This window comes from Lathyrus oleraceus, chromosome 4 (assembly GCF_024323335.1).
Source record: "Lathyrus oleraceus cultivar Zhongwan6 chromosome 4, CAAS_Psat_ZW6_1.0, whole genome shotgun sequence".
NCBI classification, from domain to species: Eukaryota; Viridiplantae; Streptophyta; class Magnoliopsida; order Fabales; family Fabaceae; genus Lathyrus; species Lathyrus oleraceus.
In genome coordinates this window covers 241,703,235-241,724,537 of record NC_066582.1, presented here as the reverse complement: position 1 = coordinate 241,724,537, position 21,303 = coordinate 241,703,235, and the positions used below count along the sequence as shown (strand labels likewise).

Here is a 21,303-nt window from a genome sequence, read left to right as displayed (position 1 = left end):
TATATTTTTCATTATATAAAAAAATCTGTACCTTCATTAGCTTATAAACTGTGTTTTTCTTACAATATATATATTTTAATTGAATAAATAGTTTCTGAGCTTTTTTACAAATACTATTTTAAAATTATCTCACATCAACATCCTTTTATTTAATTTTTGACAAAACTTGCATCAACACCTGAAAAATTACATTACATTACCATTACCATTATCAATTTCTGTTTAAAAATTAATCACTAATTAACCACCTAATCCGATTATCATTTTCTGAAATCTGAGAAAAATAACAATAACCAGTTATTGTTACACTGTACACCAAAACACGAGTTACCAAGTTACTTCTCTTTCTTTCTTCGTTGGATACGTCGTCGTTTACCCTCTTCTTCTACTTTTTCTTCTTCACACTCTTCATACTCGCATTCATCGACCACAAACCCCTCTCTCTGCACCAGATCCACCACCGTAACCACCTCCCGGAGCCCGATCCGGATCCAAAAACTCCAAAACCTTCATAGAAAACCTTCAAACTGGAGCAATTGAAGACAATCGGCCGCGAACTCGCCATGGGATCCCAAGGCGGGTTCGGTCAATCCAAGGAATTTCTCGACCTGATAAAATCAATCGGAGAAGCTCGATCTAAAGCAGAAGAAGATCGAATCGTAATCCGCGAAATCGAAACCCTTAAACGACGAATTTCTGAGCCTGATATCCCAAAACGGAAGATGAAAGAGTACATTATACGCCTTCTCTACGTTGAGATGCTTGGTCACGATGCTTCGTTCGGTTACATTCACGCCGTTAAAATGACTCATGATGATAACCTGCTTTCCAAACGCACCGGTTATCTTGCCGTTACTCTTTTCCTGAACGACGATCATGATCTTATCATTCTCATTGTTAACACTATCCAGAAGGACCTTAAGTCTGATAACTATCTTGTCGTTTGTGCTGCACTTAACGCCGTTTGTCGACTTATCAACGACGAGACTATCCCTGCCGTTTTGCCTCTCGTTGTTGAACTGCTTTCTCACTCTAAGGAAGCTGTTAGAAAGAAAGCGGTTATGGCACTTCATAGCTTCCACCGTAAATCTCCTTCCTCTGTTTCACATCTTGTATCGAATTTTCGGAAGCGATTGTGTGATAATGACCCTGGTGTTATGGGTGCTACTCTTTGTCCTCTGTTTGATCTCATAAACGACGATCCTACCCCGTTTAAGGATCTTGTTGTTAGCTTTGTTAGTATTCTTAAACAGGTAGCGGAACATCGGTTGCCTAAGAGCTATGATTATCATCAGATGCCAGCTCCGTTCGTCCAGGTGCTTCCTTTGAGCTTAATTTTAGTTTTGATTTAGTTTCTGTTTGGTGCATGTCTATAATTAGTCAAAATGTAGGACCGAACATTCGATTTTGTTATTGAGTGCCAAACACAGCCACTACTTGGTGCATGCATGAATTAAAAATGAGTTTGATAGAATCACAGTGTGCCATTGCTTTTTTTGTTTGAAACTTCAACAAAATCACAGTGCCGCCGTGATTTCGTCAAATTCAGTGTGATACCAAACATACACTAAACATGTGTTTAGATGATTAGGGTGATAAACATGTTTTTCTTTAAGAGAATTGATTTGGTTATGATTGAGTTTGAAGATAAACTATTTATGTTTTGATGTTTTTACTCAGCAAAGTGTCAATTTTTCCAGTGAATGTATAAGATGCCTTTCTTACATATAGTCTAAATCAAATTAAGATTTGGAAGCAAAATCAAATTTGTGGCAGAAATTAAACATATTTTCACAAAAATTGTGTTTGGCAAAAGGTAAATCAATGATGATATAATCCAATGGAGAACAATTACACAGAAGTTATGTTTTTGGTTTGAATTGCTTTTGATTTAAGGAAATATGATGTCTTTTGAGTGTGCAGATTAAGTTGCTGAAACTTCTTGCATTGTTGGGGAGCGGTGACAAGCCTGCTAGCGAACACATGTATACTGTTATCGGCGATATAATTAGGAAGGGAGATTCGTCAAGTAACATAGGGAATGCTATTCTTTATGAATCCATTCGCTGCATCTCTTCCATATATCCCAATCCCAAGTTGTTAGAAGCTGCTGCGGATGTGATTGCCAAGTTTTTAAAGGTTTTTTTTTGTTGAAGCAGATTTTGTTTCTAGTTTATGTTGTACATGTTTTTTTTTTCTGTGATATGTTACATTTGTGTTGCGGCTGTGTTTGTATGGCCAGAGTGATAGTCATAATCTGAAGTACATGGGCATTGATGCTCTCGGCCGGCTGATAAAGTTAAGTCCGCTTATTGCAGAACAACATCAACTTGCTGTCATTGACTGCTTAGAGGTGAGGATTTTCTTACTTAAATGCTTTAATAGTTGAGACAAACGTGTTATGCATTGCCAATTTTTATTTTGGATTTTCAGATCATTGTTTCTTCCTTTCCCTTTATGTTTGATTTAATAATGAGAAGAATCCTTTTCTTTCATTGTATGTTATATGTAAAAGAAGCTCATCACTATTTATATACAATGAGGATAATGAATAGCTACTATCCTAACAAAAAATGTTGTGCAAATGAACATGCATAGAGAATGTGGTGTTGCTGACTTGTTAGTGACTTATGTGATGTTACATATTAGACAAAAATGATACATTAATTAACATATTCTCAGAGGATTCCACCTATGCACAACATTTTCACTGTTCCCTGTTTTTTGTATATGAAGGTTTATTATTTAGACTAGTAACTAGTAATGGAGACCAATGCCTGTTATTAGCATTCCTTGCAGATAAATTATAAAATATGAATAATTTTATCAGATAATTCAGCAAGAGAATAAATTGATGTTTGTCCGTTGTTGTTCGAATTTGAAAACCTGCCAATATCCTGTCTCCGGATGCATTTATGAAGAATTGTGCAACCAATCTAGGAAGATGATAAACTAATGCTTGTTGTACCTTGACCTGGTTTGACAGTAAGAAACATGCCAATTATTACCTATTAAGTGAACCCACCCTTGTGTCTAATCATTAATTGTATGCATGCACGTTTATAATATCATCTGTATCTTTTTAAAAAAAAAGTTATCTGTTTATGTATTCTATCATATATAGAGCTATTAAATGGTTCTACTACTCATTACCTGGTTGTGAACTCAATCAGATTTTGTTTTATGTGTTTTATGATAATTTGCAATTGCATTTTTGTTTTGTTGAGATCTTGTAATTAATCTCAGCTGCCTTTATAATCACATGCATATGTTAGCTTTTAGACAAATGGTTCAATCAGTTTAACTCATCCCAGGCTTTGCAGTCAAGATAAAAATCTAATTTGGATGGTGCAGGATCCCGATGATACTTTGAAGCGAAAAACTTTTGAACTGCTATACAAAATGACCAAGTCTTCCAATGTGGAAGTGATTGTTGACCGTATGATTGAGTACATGATCAGCATCAGTGACGATCATTACAAAACCTATATTGCTTCTCGATGTGTAGAACTTGCTGAGCAATTTGCACCAAGTAATCATTGGTTTATACAGGTAGTTAGAACGGTTGTTTTTATGATCTTGGCTTTGCATTATATTTTTCAAACATTCATCTACAGCTAACAGTATCACGTACTTAATAATGCAGACCATGAATAAAGTTTTTGAGCATGCTGGTGATCTTGTGAACATTAAGGTTGCACATAATTTAATGCGGTTGATTGCGGAAGGATTTGGAGAGGACGATGATGCGGCATACAGTCAGCTGAGATCTTCTGCTGTATGTTATCTTGATACTAGCTCCTCTTTATCTGGTACGTGTCTACAGAATTAGTCATATGCATGTTACTAAGTAGAAGCTCTTCTTGGAGATGTAGGTTGAGTCATATTTGCGCATTATTGGAGAGCCAAAGCTTCCATCAGGGTTTCTTCAAGTACTCTCTGTCCCACTTAAGTTTTATAATATATCCCACTTCTCTTACTTTCCAAGAAATTAGATCTGTCTGTTGAGTAATCTTTAGTACTGATTACAGGTTATCTGCTGGGTTCTTGGGGAATATGGCACAGCTGATGGCAAGCATTCCGCATCCTATATCACTGGGAAGTTATGTGATATGGCAGAGGCATATTCGAATGATGAAATCGTTAAGGTATTTGTCAAATGCAAATAATTTTGTTCTACAGAAGTGAAAGCCTACCTTTTATTGATTAGGAAAGAGCTGAAAAGTCCCCATGCCATTTCATTGAGACACTCTTACTGACTACATTCTTAATATTCAAGCACTGTAATGCACTTTGATAGGATTATCGTATCTTGTACGTATCTGCAGTGTGGTTTATGTTAATACATACCATGTAAATAACATAATTATTTAACACTAAAAGTAAAAATACATCCTGGGATGAGCATTATCACATTTCTGATTGATTGCATTGGATGAGCATTGTTGATTTAAATGTAAAATCTAGTGGAGGGGAGAGGGTGAACCGTGTACAAGATTTTTGTGAATAAATTTCTCCTCTTATCAAGTATAGGGTAGAAATGTAAAACTTTCTTGATGAAAGACATGCAAAGTGGTGTCATATGAAATGCATTTTTTAAAATGATTCTTTAACAAAAAGAAATATGAATATGTCAAGTTATTATGAAAATAATCAAACTGATTAAGTAGTATATCGAAGATATATGAACAAACAATGAATATCAAGTTCAACAAGATTCAATGAAATAACAATTAAGGTTTGCTTGAAATATAAAGAGATATTATGCTTGAAATATCAGTCAGGATAGAGAAAATTGATACATGATTTTGTACTGGGTTTGTTCACATCCTTTTGAAGTTGTGATCTACTTGTCCTCAAACTTAACTTTAGAACCATAACAGCTATTTTCAAGTAGTGATTTTAGAACCATAACAGCTCTGGTAATGCTTTTTTTTTTCTCTTTAAATCAATTGGGAAAACTCCCTTGGTACACAGAAGAATTAGGGTAAAGAGGTTTGTAGTTCTGAATTTTTGATGTAGTCTATTACTTTTGCTATTAATCAATTACTTTTCCTTGGGCATTTGAAACTAACTTAAAATTGTCTTGAAGTAACTGCATACTATCTAGGATAACCAAATTACCAAATATATTGAGACTAGAGCTTTTAGTAGAAATGTAATATATTACTTCTGAAAGTAATCTGTTAGTTCTAATTAGAAGAATATCTGACGATAAAAGCATTTGGAAAACAACCCAATCAATGACATAACTTTATCATTTTGAAAACAATTGCAAATTAAGTCGGTGTTCAAAAGAGCCAATAACTTAAAAAGTCAATAAAAGAATCTTACATTAAAAAATCCTAAAAAGATTCAAAGATAGGAATAATAAATTGGAATGTCTGTTGTTAACATCCTTAAAAGTAAACGCAGTCTTGGAAGTGTATTGAAGAATCATCATCATCTACAAGATTGGAAATGAGCTTTTCCTTGTACTTACTGTCATGAAAGTTTTATTTATCGAATATTGTAGGTAGTTACTCTAGTTGTTTCAATGCTTCATTAATTTCACTGGTGAGATTCTATGCGAAACTTGAGTCACTATTGGGCTTGGCGCATAGATGTAAATGGTGGGTGGTCTGATTGCTTGACTCTGATACCATAGTAGGTTTTTATATTAGGCCTAACTCATCCTTACAAATCCGGCTTGTAAGGTGAGAGGTCTCTCTCTTTATAAACTCTTATCAGACCTTATATAAGTTCTATGTGGGACTTGTGTTTTTCCCAATAGTTACAAATTGCAATTGGTGTTAGATGTTTCTAAATTGAGTCCAGTCCTTGTTATTGTGTTTTATTGGGCTACATTGCATGATTGCTAATGCTGCTGATGTTTTCTGCTTATAATCACTAATGTTCATCTTGTTTTATGATTTCTCATTATCCCTAACCCTCTTTTATGCTCTAATATGACAACCTATTCCACCTTTCTGACTTAACAATTTTCTGTTGGAACTAACTTATTGTTTGTTTTGAAGGCATACGCAATAACAGCATTGACAAAAATTTATGCATTTGAAATAGCAGCTGGGAGGAAAGTGGATATGCTATCTGAGGTATTTGCTGAAAAAATTTAGATTAAATTCTCTACCTGTCGCTAGCTTTCTGCAAAGGAAGTTAATGTTTAAGTTTTGAGCATAATTTGACCTTTGACTATTAAATGTCATATTATCCCATCTTTATCATCATAAAAAAAGAATTGCACTGCAATAATACTGTTAAGCGAGAGAAAATAGAAGCACGAAGTTGTGAAACCATGAATGGTTCTGGTTCTACACAATAGTGTCAAAATCGAAAACCAATGTCCCACATTTGTTGATGAATTTCATCCAGAACAGCTCTAGTCTCTTCAATATCCTTCTTTGTGTCTGTTAGATGGTGCTTAAATTGACAAATGCCTTTAGTTTACACTTTATGACAATAGTTGCACTTACTTTTCCTTGCATCACCACCTACACTAGTACCATGTTGCCATCCCACATCTTGTCTTTGCCCAGTAGCATTTTTCGGCACATTTTTGCATCTTATACTACCCCTAAGCTTACATTTGATTCTCCTGTAAATTTTTGTAAGTTGAAATTTGATTGGGTATAGTACTACCAAGATGAGAAACGTTTTCTTTTCAAAATGCAGTGTCAATCTTTGGTTGAGGAATTATTAGCATCCCACTCCACTGATTTGCAGCAACGTGCTTATGAGTTGCAAGCCGTTATTGGTTTGGATGCACGAGCTGTTGAAGCAATATTGCCGCATGATGCCAGTTGCGAAGATATTGAGGTCATTGTTAATTTCAACATATTTCTATGTCATCTTAAAATTAATAATGTTTTCACTATGTTGATTTATAATACTTAACATATTTTTAATGTTGCAAAGTATTAGAGTGAGATATGAGAGAGAAGAGATAGAAAGCTAAAAGAGAAAAGAGAGAAACTAATTCTGTTTGTTTTTATGTATATGATTGGAATGGAGCATGATGCTCTATTTATACAAGAGGAGTTGAACATTCAAGAGTTGAATCATTCAAGCTCTACATTTAAGGATGACCTTAATTATTCTATAGTGCTGAACTTTTCTTATTCTATTAAATTAAGGCTGGTCTTAATTATTCTATAGTGCTGAACTTTTCTTATTCTATTAAATTAAGGCTGGTCTTAATTATTCTATAGTGCTGATTTTTCATATCCTAAGATATAACTCTAATACTCCCCCACAAGCTCAAGGTGGCTGCAAAGGCTGACTTGAGGCAGACAGGTTGAGCTTGCTGCTGAGCTCCATAAATCTTGAACTTGAGAGAGGCTTGGTGAGGATGTCAGCCGTCTGGTCAACACCAGGAATGTGGCAGACAGTGAGAGACTTATTAAGGACCTTTTCTCTTACAAAAAAGAGATCAATTTCCATATGCTTTGTTCTCGCATGAAGAACAGGGTTATGAGCCATAGCGACTGTGCTCTGGTTGTCACAATAGATGGCTGGAGTTGTCAAGGGAATTTTTAGTTCAGCTAGCAAAGTTTGAACCCATAAAACTTCAGCTGTGGTGTGCGCCAAGCTGCGATATTCTGCCTCGGCACTAGAACGAGCAACAACAGTTTGCTTTTTAGACCACCAAGAGATCAAATTAGAGCCTAAGTACACAGCTGACCCAGAGGTGGATCTTCTATCATCTGGGTCAGCAGCCCAGTCAGCATCACAGTAGGCCTGCAGAGAGAACGGAACAGTGGAGGCAGGAGTGAACAATAAACCCGAGGTGATAGTGCCTTTTAGGTAGCGTAGAATACGCTTGACAGCTAGCCAATGGGACTCCAAGGGGTGTGCCATGAACTGACATACTTTGTTAACAGCATAGCAGATTTCTGGGCGTGTAATTGTTGCATACTGCAGGGCCCCTACAATGGACCTGTAGTGAGAGGCATCAGACAAGGCAGCAGACCCTGTTTTGATGAGTTTGGTGGTGGATGCCATAGGAGTAGCAACTGGATTGGAATTCTCCATATCAGTTTTGGTTAGCAAGTCCCTTAGGTACTTAGATTGAGTGAGAAGGAGATTACCATTGGACAGTTTCTTCACCTCAAGGCCCAGAAAATAATCCAAGTCACCAAGTTGTTTGAGAGAAAACACATGATTTAGTTGTTGAGTAATTTGCTTGATGAGAGGAGGAGAGTTTCCTGTGATGATTATGTCATCAACATAAACTAGCATATAAATGACAGCTCTGTGATGCTTGTAGATGAACAATGAAGTATCACACTTGCTGTTCAGAAATCCAAAGGATAAAAGAGTGGTTTTCAGTCTTTCAAACCATTGCCTTGGGGCCTGTTTGAGGCCATACAAGGCCTTGTGCAAGTGACAAACCAGAGATGAATTAGGGGCAGTAAATCCAGGGGGTTGCATCATATAGACCTCCTCTTCAAGAATGCCATTCAAAAAGGCATTGTTTATATCCAATTGCTGTAGAGGCCAATTATAAGTAAGAGCAAGAGTCAAAATAATTCTAATTGTGACCGGTTTAATAACAGGGGAGAAAGTTTCATTAAAGTCAAATCCATGGACTTGATGGAACCCCTTAGCAACAAGCCTAGCTTTGTACTTATTTACTGTCCCATCAGCATTTTCCTTTACACGAAAAACCCACTTGCAGCCTATTGCTTTCCTGTTAGCAGGCAGTGGTACCAAAGACCAAGTGTTGTTCCTCATCAAGGCACCATACTCATCTTGCATAGCAGCAAACCACTTAGGATCTTGGAGAGCAGTTTTAACACTCTTAGGCTCAGAATTGACAAGAAAAATGGAAGGATTTAGACGAGGTAAGGGTACACCAGATTTAGTTCTAGTAGTCATAGGATGAGTATTGGTGGGGAGAGGTTGAAGGTTAGGATCCCTAGGAGTAGAAATAGAGGAGGAGGATGGTGAAGTGGTAGTAGTGGGCTGATTGTTGGCATTTGAAGAGGGTGAAGGAGTAGGATTAGTGCTGGCTGTTTGGGTTATAGGGTTGGCTGACACAGAGGCAGTAGGTGTGTGGCTGGAATTGAATTGAGAAGAAGAAGAGGAGTGTGAGGTAGTGGAAGCAGTAGGAACGGGAAAAACATTAGGGAGAGCTTGTGTGTTAAGGGTTACTTTAGATGAAGAAGAGGATGGAATGGTTGATGAGGGGAGAGAAACATTAGGAGAGAAAATATCATTGTAAGGAAATTTGGACTCATTGAAAAGAACATCTTTAGAGATGAATATTCTACCACTTGGGGAGAGACATTTGTAACCTTTGTGAGCTGTAGAGTACCCTAGAAAAAGGCATTCATGGGATCTAAAATCAAATTTCTGAGAGTTGTATGGGCGAAGGAGAGGAAAACAAGCATACCCAAAGACTTTGAGGAATTTATAATCAGGATTTTGATTGAAAAGGACAGCATATGGTATATGTTGATTGAGAGACATGGTTGGTAACCTATTTATTAGGTAGACAGCAGTTAAAAAGGCATGATCCCAAAATTTGAGAGGTAAAGAGGCATGACTCAAGAGAGTTAAACCAAGATCAACAATGTGTCTATGCTTCCTCTCCACTACACCATTTTGGTGATGAGTGTGAGGGCAAATTAGACGATGAATAATGCCAAGATCAGAAAGAAATTTTGTAAATGGGCGAAATTCACCACCCCAATCAGTTTGGACAGATTTAATAGGAAATCCAAATTGTAATTCAGCCATGACTTTGAATTGTTTAAAGATAGTTAAGGCTTCAGATTTATTTTTGAGCAAATAGATCCAAGTAAATCTAGTGTATGCATCAACAAAGGTGATGTAGTAGGTAAAGTTTTGAGAGGATTTGACTGGGGCAGGACCCCATAGGTCACTGAAAATTAATTCAAGAGGAGAGTGATATTGAGTTTGTGATTGAGGGGAGTGCAACCTATGTGCCTTTCCCATACAGCAGGCAGAACAAAAGACCGATTCAGCTTTATTAGAATAAGGAATATTACATTGAGCTAAAACAAGTCTCATAGTATTAGGATTTGGATGACCAAGGCGTAAATGCCAAGTATGTTGAGAATTATATGAGTTATTAGCTGATACATTTTGATTAGAAACTGAAACCTTATCACTAGTGCTGGAATCAGATCTTGAAACAGGAGCATTAGAGTCTAAGGTGAGACATGAGACTTGACTTGTTGAAGGAGACTTAAGAAGCTGAAGGTGGGAAAATTGGTACAGGCCATCACTTCCTACACGACCTTGGAGCAGAATTTCATTGGTAGCCTGAGATTTGACATAACACATATCAGCATGAAACTCAAAGAAAACTTTATTATCAAGACAGAATTTGCTGACACTTATCAGGTTCTTTGTAATAGAAGGAACAAGCAGTAAATTATGAAGAGCTAATGGAGTGTTGGGTTTAGAATGAGAGGGAAAATAAGAAGATCCTGAAGAGTGAATGTGCAAACCTTGACCATTACCAATGAAGATCTGATCAGGACCTTCAAAAGGTGTGGTCTGCTGTATGTTTTGAGAGGCATTGGTAACATGATAAGAAGCTCCTGAGTCTGGGAACCAGGCACTGCTTGGAACTGAAGCTGTGTTAGCAATCATAGCATTGGGAGTGATCTGTGATTGAGGAACAGGGAGAGGAGCAAGTCTTGGTTGATAGTTTGGGCGTGACCAAGTGTTAACCATGGGCTGAGCAAACTGAGGTCCACCAATTGGTTGATACGGATTGTAGAAATTTTGTAGGTTCATTGTTTGAAAATCAGCAGGTATGTTAGGTTGAAACTGTTGATTGAACCTGTGATAGCAGTTAGCAGCAAGGTGACCATATTTGAAGCAAACTTGACATTGAATGTTGCTGAACCTACCTCTCCCACGGCCGCGTCCACCACCACGGCCAGATGCACGACCTCCTCTTGAATAGGTTGGATTAAAGGTTGAATTCACAGCTTGTTCACTGTTCTTGTTATTGGAGTTATCAGTTTCAGGTTGAGAATTAGCTTGAGTGAGATTCACTGTGGCAGCCACCTCCATTTGAGAGTGTTTCTTATACTTGTTGAATCTCATCTCATGAGCAAGAAGAAGAGCTTCAACTTCTTCAAGTTCTACTGAATCAAACTTGCTTTCAATGACTGAAATAACAGAGGCAAAGTCTTGAGGAAGACCTTCAAGAATCACATCAATGTGCTGCTGATCTGGAACTGGATCTCCGACTGAAGCAAGCGCATCAACAAGAACTTTGATGCGAACCAGGTAATCACCAACAGATTTGTCTTCAAGTGTTGTAGATCTAAGTTCCGCTCGTAGTTGTCTTGCTTTCGCACGTGTAAGCTTTTGAAAATGCGCAAGAATACGTTCCCAGAGCTCGTAGGAATGAACGCATCCAAGAACACGTGAAAGAATCGAAGGTGAAAGCGTGGATTGAAGCCACGTCATAAGCCACTGATCTTGCGTAATCCAGGTGCGATACGCAGGATTCTCACGAGCAGCTTCACGATCTTCATCAGTTAGATATTGATTCGGTATGTCACGAAGGTAAAGGTAGTTTTGAAGATTATTCGCGTTAACGAAAGGATCTACTTGTTGGCGCCAAAGTAGGAAATTCTTCTCATCAAGTTTTTCTGTGATTTTGAGTTGGAATGACATAGATGTTGCGGTGGCCGGAGCTGTAGTTACCGGAGTCGCTGCCATGGATAGAACCGAAGCTCTATGATACCATATTAGAGTGAGATATGAGAGAGAAGAGATAGAAAGCTAAAAGAGAAAAGAGAGAAACTAATTCTGTTTGTTTTTATGTATATGATTGGAATGGAGCATGATGCTCTATTTATACAAGAGGAGTTGAACATTCAAGAGTTGAATCATTCAAGCTCTACATTTAAGGATGACCTTAATTATTCTATAGTGCTGAACTTTTCTTATTCTATTAAATTAAGGCTGGTCTTAATTATTCTATAGTGCTGATTTTTCATATCCTAAGATATAACTCTAATACAAAGAAAATGAGGTCATTTTCACATGTTCTCGTCATTTAAAATTAATGATTTCTTCACTATGTTGATATATAAGCACTGTTGTCAAATTTCTTCCATGCTATGGTGTTAAAGCATAGGGGATATTATGCTGCCAGCCCATAGGCTTCAACACTTAGTATTCCTACCGTGTTTCCACCATAAGTTGCATTGCCATATTTATTGCCGTATTGCCAAAAAGTATTTTAGTAACCTCAAATATTTTTTCTGAAAGTGTAAAGACAAATGTTGTTTGAGTCGATGAATGCCAACCTCGTCATTACCCGTGAAGATGTCATCAACATAAACAAGCAGGAAGATGCAAGCGTTTGGTGAAGAATGCAAGAAGATAGAGTAGTTAGCTTCACATTTTATCATGCCATACTCCTAGAGCATAGTGATCAAGCCGTATAGAGATCAACGTAGCTGGCAAACAAAGTGAGATCAATGTAGGGAGGCGTCTTTGATGTCCGATTGATGGAGAGACCATTGATGAATAACAACAATGGCAAGAAAGAGGTAGACAAATGCAATCTGGGCAACGTGAGAAAAGGTATTCCCGTATTCAAGGCCAAAAATTTGTGTACCCATTTTTTCACAAGACAAGCTTTTAAGCAACCCACTGCAGTTTTAAATCCCAAGTACAATTGGAGTGCCAACCTACTGTCATTTTTCCATTGCTTGTTGCTAGCCAGGATCAGACATAGCTTTACCTATAGTTTTGGGAATATACACACAATCCAAGGAAACCACAAAGGCTTAATGTGGTGTAGATAAGTGACGATAACTCAAATAACAAGCATATGATTAGGATTTTGAAAGGAACTGTTACCTTTATGTAGGACAATGGGCAGCTCTGGTGTAGTAGGAAGAGGAGTAGGAGAGTCCAACAAAGTTGGGGATGAGTCCTTGGGATTGGGTGATGGACGAGGCCTCTGTTCATATGTGCGAAGGGTAGAGATGGAGTTACAGATTTTGACTTGTCTGGAGTAGAAGAAAAGATTGGACGAGTCTCAAAGAAGCTAATGTCTCTAGAGAAAATGTATAACCAAAGATATGTGGAGTAGACAAACGTAGCCGAGGAAAATACATTTGACCTTGGAGTGAGATCATGAACAAAACATGTGCATCCAAAGACACGAAAGTGTTTTTGGGGAAACAAAATGGAATGTGGTAACTGGTTATTAAGAACGAAGGAGAACATGCTATTGATTAAGTAGCAAGTAAATATGTTTTGGGGAAACAAAATGGAATGTGGTAGCTGGTTGTTAAGAACGAGGGAGAACATGCGATTGATTAAGTAGCAAGCTGCGAGGATTGCATCTCCCCAAAATCAAGAGGGTACATAGTTGTAAAGGAGCATGGCATGAGCTATTTCTACAAAGTGTCGGTTCTTTCTTTCTGAGACACCATTTTGTTGATGAGTATGCGTTCATGAAGTCTAATGGAGGATACCCTATGAAGTCAAAAAGATTGAAAGGATGTAGACAATATTCGTGAGCGTTATCACTTTGAAAACTTTGAAATATTTTAATTCGGGTACCAAATTGTGTAATTATTTCTCAACAAAAGGTTTGAAAGATTGAAAAAACATTTGAACAATTTTCATTTAAAATATCCAGGTACTTAGAGAAAAATCATAAATAGAAGTAACAAAATATTGATAACCCAAACATGAAACAACATGACATGGGCCTTATATATGAGAATGAGCTAAAGAAAAAGAAGATGCAACTCGGTTATTGACTCTGTCTCCTAGGATGTTTCCCGAATTGACAAGACTTACACTCTAAGGCAGACACTTTTAAGAGACTCAGAACCATAAGATGCAACTTTGAATGCTAGGATGTTCCAAACGCGGATGAAACCATGTAGAGGCTCAACGGATGAGTTTATTGATGGATATTAAATTAAAGAAATAATGGGGAACATAGAGCATAGAGTCCAAAGTAAAGCATATAGTCCAAAGTAAGTGTGTAGGGGCTAGTTTGGCCGATGCCTAGACATTTGGTTTGTGATCCATTAGCTAAAGTAACACTAGGGAGAGTCCAAAGTAAGTGTGTATAGGGTAGTTTGGCCAATGCCTAGACATTTGGCTTGTCATCCATTAGCTAAAGTAGAATTAGAGAGTGTGTCCATCAAGGGTTAATATCGAGATTTTATGCAAAATCAGGAAGTGTATTATCAAAAATCGTGGAATCGTAACATTAATAGTAATATTATACAAAGTTCTAAAACACATTTTTGCAAACAAATTCATATATAAAATAGCATTAGTAAGATAAAGAAAACCTTAAATCACTTGAAATACTTGTGTAAATTTAAATTCATAAGCATAGATCACAAGATAATTAAAACTTTAAATCACACTTCAAATACTCGGGTGCATTTAAATTCATTCGTAAGCATAATCGCATGGACGTGACAAAGCTCGTAACTATTAGAATTGGAGATTAGCCTAACTCATCCTTACAAAATTGACTTGTAAGATGAAGGGTGCCATTTTATATAAATCCTTTGTAGGCTTTAGCTTTAACCAATGTGAGACTTGGGTTTTTCCCAATACACCCCTTCACGCATAGCACTATTGGGCTTGGTGCGTGGATTATGAATTGTGTGGGTGACTCGAATTGTTGATATGTGGGACTTGGGTTTTTACCAATACACCCCTTCACGCCCAACACTATTGGGTTTGGTGTGCATATATAAATGGTGGATGACCCGGATTGATAGGCTCTTGATACCATATTAGAACTAGTGAGTGGCCTAACTAATCCCTATAAAACCGGCTTAATTCTAGCTATTCCATCAAAATAGGATTATGCGTATAGTTAGTATCGCTGAGGGCAAGCATGATTTCAAAATCGAGAGAGTTTATGATTCAAATTGGGATTTTACCTACCATGGTGGCCATATACGTTTGATGGGAGAAAAGCAATTTGTTACTAGACATATGATAAGAGGTGCCTGAGTCGAGAATCCAAGGTCCAAGGGAAGAAGATTGTGTAACAAAGGCAACATGATTACTTGTCTGAGCAACATGATTGTGTAACAAAGGCAACATGATTACCCGTCTGAGCAACAGATACTGGTGTGGTGGTTTGCATTCGTGCCTTGAGCAAAGGATTTAGGGTTCACGGATGCAACAATTATTCACAATGTCATACGAGGTAATGGTAGCACTGGACAAAATTCGGTTGAGGACTAAGTCAAGGTCTGCTGTAAGACCGATAAGTGCTAGAACCATAAAGAACTTCCCATGTTCAGCATGTTTTTGAATGTGGTCAGTAAAAAGGCATAAGTGCATCAAAGTCAACAATCAAACTATCAAGTTTACCTAAATAGCTTTGCGTGTCTGTGTCTTAATTCTTCGTGGAGATAAGATTAGAGACAACCCTGTATAAAACAATTGACATAAACAATTGACGTTGTTGGAATATGTCTGCATCACCTTTGTCCAAACATAGCATATTTTAAACTGCTTCACCTTTGTCCAAACATCACAGCATATTTTAAACGAGCGATGCTGAGTTTGAAGTTTGGCATCAATTGAGATGCTGAGTTTGAAGTTTGGCATCAATTGAGAACCAAAGAATACTACAAAGAGAAGCATCAATCTGGTTTCAATGGGCTTGATCCTTGGTGGCTATAGACTTGAACTGTTCGAGCAAATGGTCTTCATGACCTTGTCCTTGAAACCAAAATTCAACGGCAGCAGCCAACCTGCATAAGTGGCATCACCTACCAATTTTTTGCGAGGAATAAGATGAAGAGTGGTGAAACTTAATGTAGAAGAACTAACAGCAGATCCGGTGTCCGACGTGATAATTTATGCGAGGTGAGAGAGGAAAGGTTGGTGAAAAATCACAAAAAAAAATTGAAAAATACCGTGGAATATGAAAGAAAGAGCACTGCGACAGCCGGAGATGGAAGCTGGTGGTGGTTGAAGGTAGCTGCACGAGTGGAATTGGTGATGTCTCACGGGGCTCACACACAGAGGACGCTGGCACTCGGAAAATGACCGTCGTGATCGCCGGATGATTACGAGCCAGTTGGTGGTGGTTATTGTGTGTGTTTCCAAAACAATGACAGCTGGTGAAGCACAGCTGTGCGAGGGGAAACATAAAATAAAATGGCACTGGAAAGTGCAGTGAATGAAAAATAAAGAGAAAGTGAAAGCACAGGATTTCAAGGACAGTAAGACTAGTGATACCATTTTGAATTTGAATTGTGTGTCTAATTTGAATATACAAAGCTGTATTTATAGTGTATTTACAATAAATACAAGTTAATGTGATTGTAAATTCCAATCCCACTAATACCTCTGGCCATATTTTACTTGTGACTAGTTATTCAAAATATGAGTTGACAATTTCCAGCTGGTTATTAAATTAAGACTCTTCCACCTCTCCTGGCATACTAAGCAAAAGCATAGAGTTTTGTGCTCTTTTAGAAACCTTACTAAGAAAATAAGACATCCTAAATCCCTCCACAATGATAGTTGGTGCATAGACTTCTGCTTTATTTTATTTCCTCTTCCTTTCAGTAAAAGATTTCAATGGGTCCTGGATGACCATAACTTTGCATGGCCCAATGCAATGTCTCTTACATGAAACACAATGTCACACTTGGGCTAAGGTAGACTTTTTTTAATTAAAAACAGTGATCAAGGTATTACAATTTTATATCTATTACAATTTTATTTAAATAGTTTAGTATTTTGTTTCTGTACTTTAAAGTTCAACTTGGGAGCTGAGATGATAACTGAAGCAAGGGTTATCCAAGTCATTGAACAATCTGAATTTTAAAGAACTCTTTGTTCGGAGGGTGTTTTGCAGGGAGGTTTTTTTGAGTTTCCCAGGGTTTGGAATCGCAGATTGTCATGCTTAACATGTTTTGAAAATTCTAATTCCAATCAATGCATGTGTCTTGGACAGACTTTTGTCAGTTGTAATCTATAATTTGTTGGTTACGTATCTCTTGATTAATTTGTTGGCATGTTTAACTTCAATAGCTGTTTAACTATGTAACCGTATGTACACATACTCGTTGCACTTGAAGTTACAATCTGCTTGGAAACAATCCTTATCACCATATGAGCATTCTTGTTTTCTAATTTAGGATTGACACGCTGAATTTTTTTATGCAGGTGGATAATAATCTTTCTTTCCTCAATGGTTACATCCAGCAGTCTATAGAAAGTGGTGCTATGCCCTACATTTCAGAGAACGAGCGCTCTGGAATGGGGAATATGGGCAACTTCAGAAGCCAAGACCAGCATGAGTCTGTACCGCATGGTCTGAGATTTGAGGCATATGAAATTCCAAAGGCTCCCACTCCAGTTTCACTTTCATCCGTAACTGACCTTGTTCCAGTACCTGACTCGATGTATGCTAGGGAGACTCACCAGATCACGTCAGTTGGATTAGCATCAGATACAGGATCATCAGAGCTTAAACTAAGGCTTGATGGTGTTCAGAAAAAGTGGGGCAAGCCAACTTATTCGTCCCCAGCATCATCCTCAAATTCTACTTTCCAAAATCCAGTGAATGGGGTGGCAAAGGTGGATGTTGCAACTACTGTAAATTCAAAAGCACGTGATAGCTACGATTCAAGAAAGCAACAGAATGAAATTGATCCAGAAAAGCAGAAGCTTGCGGCCTCATTGTTCGGTGGTTCTGCTAAACCTGAGAGAAAAACATCAACCAGCAGCAAGGTTCCAAAAGCTAGTGCGGCAAGTGTACCCAATAAAGAATCTGGGGAGAAAACTAATCAACCTCCTCCTCAAGATTTGCTTGACTTGGGTGAACCAACTGTCACTGTTGCATCTCCCACTGTAGACCCATTCATGCAACTGGAAGGACTTCTTGACCCAAGCATTAGTTCTACAGTAAGTCATAGTGACGGTGCTGTTACAAATGCACCTGATATTATGGGACTCTATAGCGGCACTACTTCTAGTGAACAGAGGGGTGGTGGTGGCTATATCCCTGCGACCGGGGATAATTTAAATCTTTTATCCGAGTTGTCAAATGCAGCAGCTGTCAGAGGCACTACGGGAGAAGCAATAGTGTCCCCCTTATCACAATCTGTAAAGGGTGCAAATGCTAAAGATTCTTTGGAGAAGGATGCAAAAGTCAGGCAGATGGGTGTCACTCCCACGGGCCAGAATCCCAATTTGTTCAGGGACTTGCTTGGCTAATCTGGTTAGAGGACAATTGTAAATCATACTGGTTGAGCGTAGAATATCTTGTGAGTTACCACATGCAGTTTCCAGAGCTAATTGGCTATAATAATTTACATTATGATCTAGAATGGATGATTGCAGCCATCAAGAATTGGATGATTCCATATCCAGGAATGGTGACTAAAAATGGTAAAGGCTTTTACTAGCTGCAGAATAGCTTTTGGAAGCTGTCCTAGTTGCATCCAGGTTTTGGTCAGTTTACAGTCTGAAGGAAGGGTACTGTTGTACAAGGTCATTGCATTTTATGCTTTCTTTGGAAGTTCCAGGCCATCTTAGTTGTTATACCAAAGAACTGCTTTTGGTTCCAATTTTTGTAATTTTTGTGCATTTTTCCACCTGTTCATATAATGTTTTTTTTATCAATGAGAAAGCTTGATGTTGCGGTAAAAATTGGGTTGATGTATGACATTTGTAAACCTTAAAATTTAGTGATCATTGTAGGTTCATCTATCCTATGTTGAAAACCAATGCCTCATCTGGAAATGGATTGGCTAACTTTAGTGTAGTGGTGCCTTTGTAACTTTAGGCCAATTTATGGAGAATTGGATAATTTTAATATATTATTTAGAGAGAAATGTTAATTTATAGTGAGATAGACACAAAGGTACTAAAGGTACCCAAAATCAAAGTCAGCAAATCCCTTTCCCTCATATCTAGTCCTATGTTGAAAACCAAATTCTCCATGATTTACTGTTTCATTCTTCTGTTACCTTCAAGTGACTACTTCATGCAGATGCCATCTGCGCTCTTAACGGCAATCAATTTAATCAGAGTTGTGATAATACATTTTTGATAATTTGGATATTTCCAGCGACGAAGTTTTAATAATATATTTGGTATGTTGATAATTTTTTTGATAATATGTATTAGATTCTCCTATGTCATAGGAGTCACTTTCAAAAAAATTCCTATAAAAAAAGTTTGATGAAATTTTTCAACATTCGAAAATTCTCTCATTTTTTACTTTCATCAAAAAAGTTGATGTGACATTGTTTTTTTTTTGTTTTAATGTAATTTTCACATGTGTATTTTAGAGTAAAATGACCCAAATGTTCCTGATTAAAAAATAAAATCTGAGAGATGAGAGAGAGTAAGTGAATGTTCATTGAACAAAAAAACCTTAAATTCAGTTTCCTTCTCTTTCGTCTTTATAGTTCATCGTTGTCCACCACTGAAACGCATTGAAGCATTCAATGATTAACATCAAATATATTTTTCACATGCTATCTGTTTCCATTTCATCTATTTGTTTATTTATGTTCTCATGGACTTGTGAGTGTTTTGAGGAGATGTTTGAATAATTTGAGCATAAAATATGTCTAAGACATTTGTATGTCAATTTCAAGAAGTTTGATGGTGGAGCTGCAATAAGGGATCTATTGATGGGACTGTCAAAGCTATTTACTTCTAGACTTGTGAGAGAAAGATGGCCGAGCTGAAGCAACTGGACAAGAAGACATGAGAATGGTTGATGTGAGTATCTACTAAACTATGGTGTATGCATTCCTTTAGCTTTTATTCTAAGTGTAATGTGTTGATAAACAATCTTAGTGAGTTATTTAATAGTACAATTTTACAAGCTAGGGATAAATCAATCTTGATAATGTGTGAGTGGATTATGAACTATTTAATGAATCGTTGTTAACAATTTAGTTAAACTTACAATGTCATGCCCATACCTAAGAAAATATTAGATAATTTTTTTTTGTTGAGTGGTCAATGACTGCCAACATGGAGTGTGGGTGAGTTGTGGCAAGTTCATCATCCATATAATGAACTTTAGTTTGTAGTTGATCTTGAGAAAAAAAAATGTACATGTTGCTTTTGGGAACTAGTGGGGACACCTTGTAGACATCCTGTGTCTGCTATGCAATATCAAAATTTGAACCCTAAATTATATGTTGGCTCATGTTACATGAGAGAGGCTTATAAAACCTGTTACGAAAACAATGTCAATCCAATCATGGTATGGGCATGTGGCCAAATGTGGATGTTGAAGACATGTTTCCAGTATAAGAATGATCCAGGTAGGCTTGAGAAATTGAGGTTTTAAGAGCATGATGAATCTGGGTATAGGATGAGGAGGCCTGATGTAGCTTATAGATGCAAAAATTATGATAAATTTGGTCACAATTCAAGGAAATATCAGAGCAAAGAAGATAATCCTAATGCATTGAAAAAAAAGGTAATGAATCATGCTTCTTAAGTATTATTCTAATTTACAAATGTTTATGTTTAACAAAAATGTTTGGAATCTCATTATGTGCATAGGAAAACACCAAGGACCAAGACCTCTTTAACTGCTGTTGAAACTGAAGGGGTGTCTAAGACAAATGCTACTACAAGTGTGCATGAAATAAATGACCCAGATTTAGATGAACTGCTTGAATAGATGATGACAACTTTTGAAGATCAACCATCCCAAGATCCACAATCTCAAGTGTGCAATCCCATATATGATGCTGCACAAACTGAGCAGACATAAGAATCAGTTGACAAAGTAGTTGACAAAGCAGTTAAGAAGAAGAAAAAGAGTTGGTAAAGTAGTTAAGAAGAAGAAACAAGTTGCCAAAGCAGTTGAAAAGAAGAAAAAAATTGTTAAGAAGAATACACATGAACCTAATAGGAGTAGTGATAGGTCAAAATCTGTTTGGAGATCTAAAAACAATGTTGGGTCTGGTTCAACTTCAGTTGCACCATCGGTAGTTGACGAGGAACCTTGTGTGAAGAAAATGAGGTCAAGGGAGGATATTTCAAGGAGAATGACTCAGTAATGCTTATTATTAGGTAGTTTGTATTGTAATCCAATAAACATCTATTTTTGTAACATCTATGTTATGCACAATATGTGCTACTTTTGAGAACATCTTCGTAATGCACACTAGGTGCACATTTGGGATTAACATGTAATTGCAATTAAAGAACATGTACTGTTAAATGCTCATCTATTTAAGAATTTTCACTGTTATATGATTTGGTGCACATTTATGTTCATATATTGTTATATGATTTTGTGCAGATTTGTGA

General features: G+C 37.2%; 1 protein-coding gene across 1 annotated transcript; it reads left to right on the top strand.

Moving 5' to 3' along the window:
* The first annotated feature begins 262 nt into the window (after positions 1-262).
* Positions 263-18,726, top strand: LOC127074820 (AP-4 complex subunit epsilon). The gene is made up of 10 exons (XM_051016199.1): positions 263-1,316; positions 1,924-2,139; positions 2,243-2,353; positions 3,355-3,552; positions 3,647-3,778; positions 3,876-3,932; positions 4,032-4,148; positions 6,018-6,095; positions 6,673-6,816; positions 17,179-18,726. The coding sequence occupies exons 1-10, from the start codon at positions 564-566 to the stop codon at positions 18,229-18,231; spliced, it is 2,859 nt and encodes a 952-aa protein (XP_050872156.1). The 5' UTR covers positions 263-563; the 3' UTR covers positions 18,232-18,726.
* Positions 18,727-21,303: the final 2,577 nt, after the last annotated feature.

Bases quoted from the DNA above. Each gene is read 5' to 3' on its own strand.
- LOC127074820 (XM_051016199.1), top strand. From the start codon at position 564: ATGGGATCCCAAGGCGGGTTCGGTCAATCCAAGGAATTTCTCGACCTG. The intron at 1,317-1,923 runs GTGCTTCCTTTG...TTGAGTGTGCAG, and splicing joins TGCCAGCTCCGTTCGTCCAG to ATTAAGTTGCTGAAACTTCT. The intron at 2,354-3,354 runs GTGAGGATTTTC...TGGATGGTGCAG, and splicing joins CTGTCATTGACTGCTTAGAG to GATCCCGATGATACTTTGAA.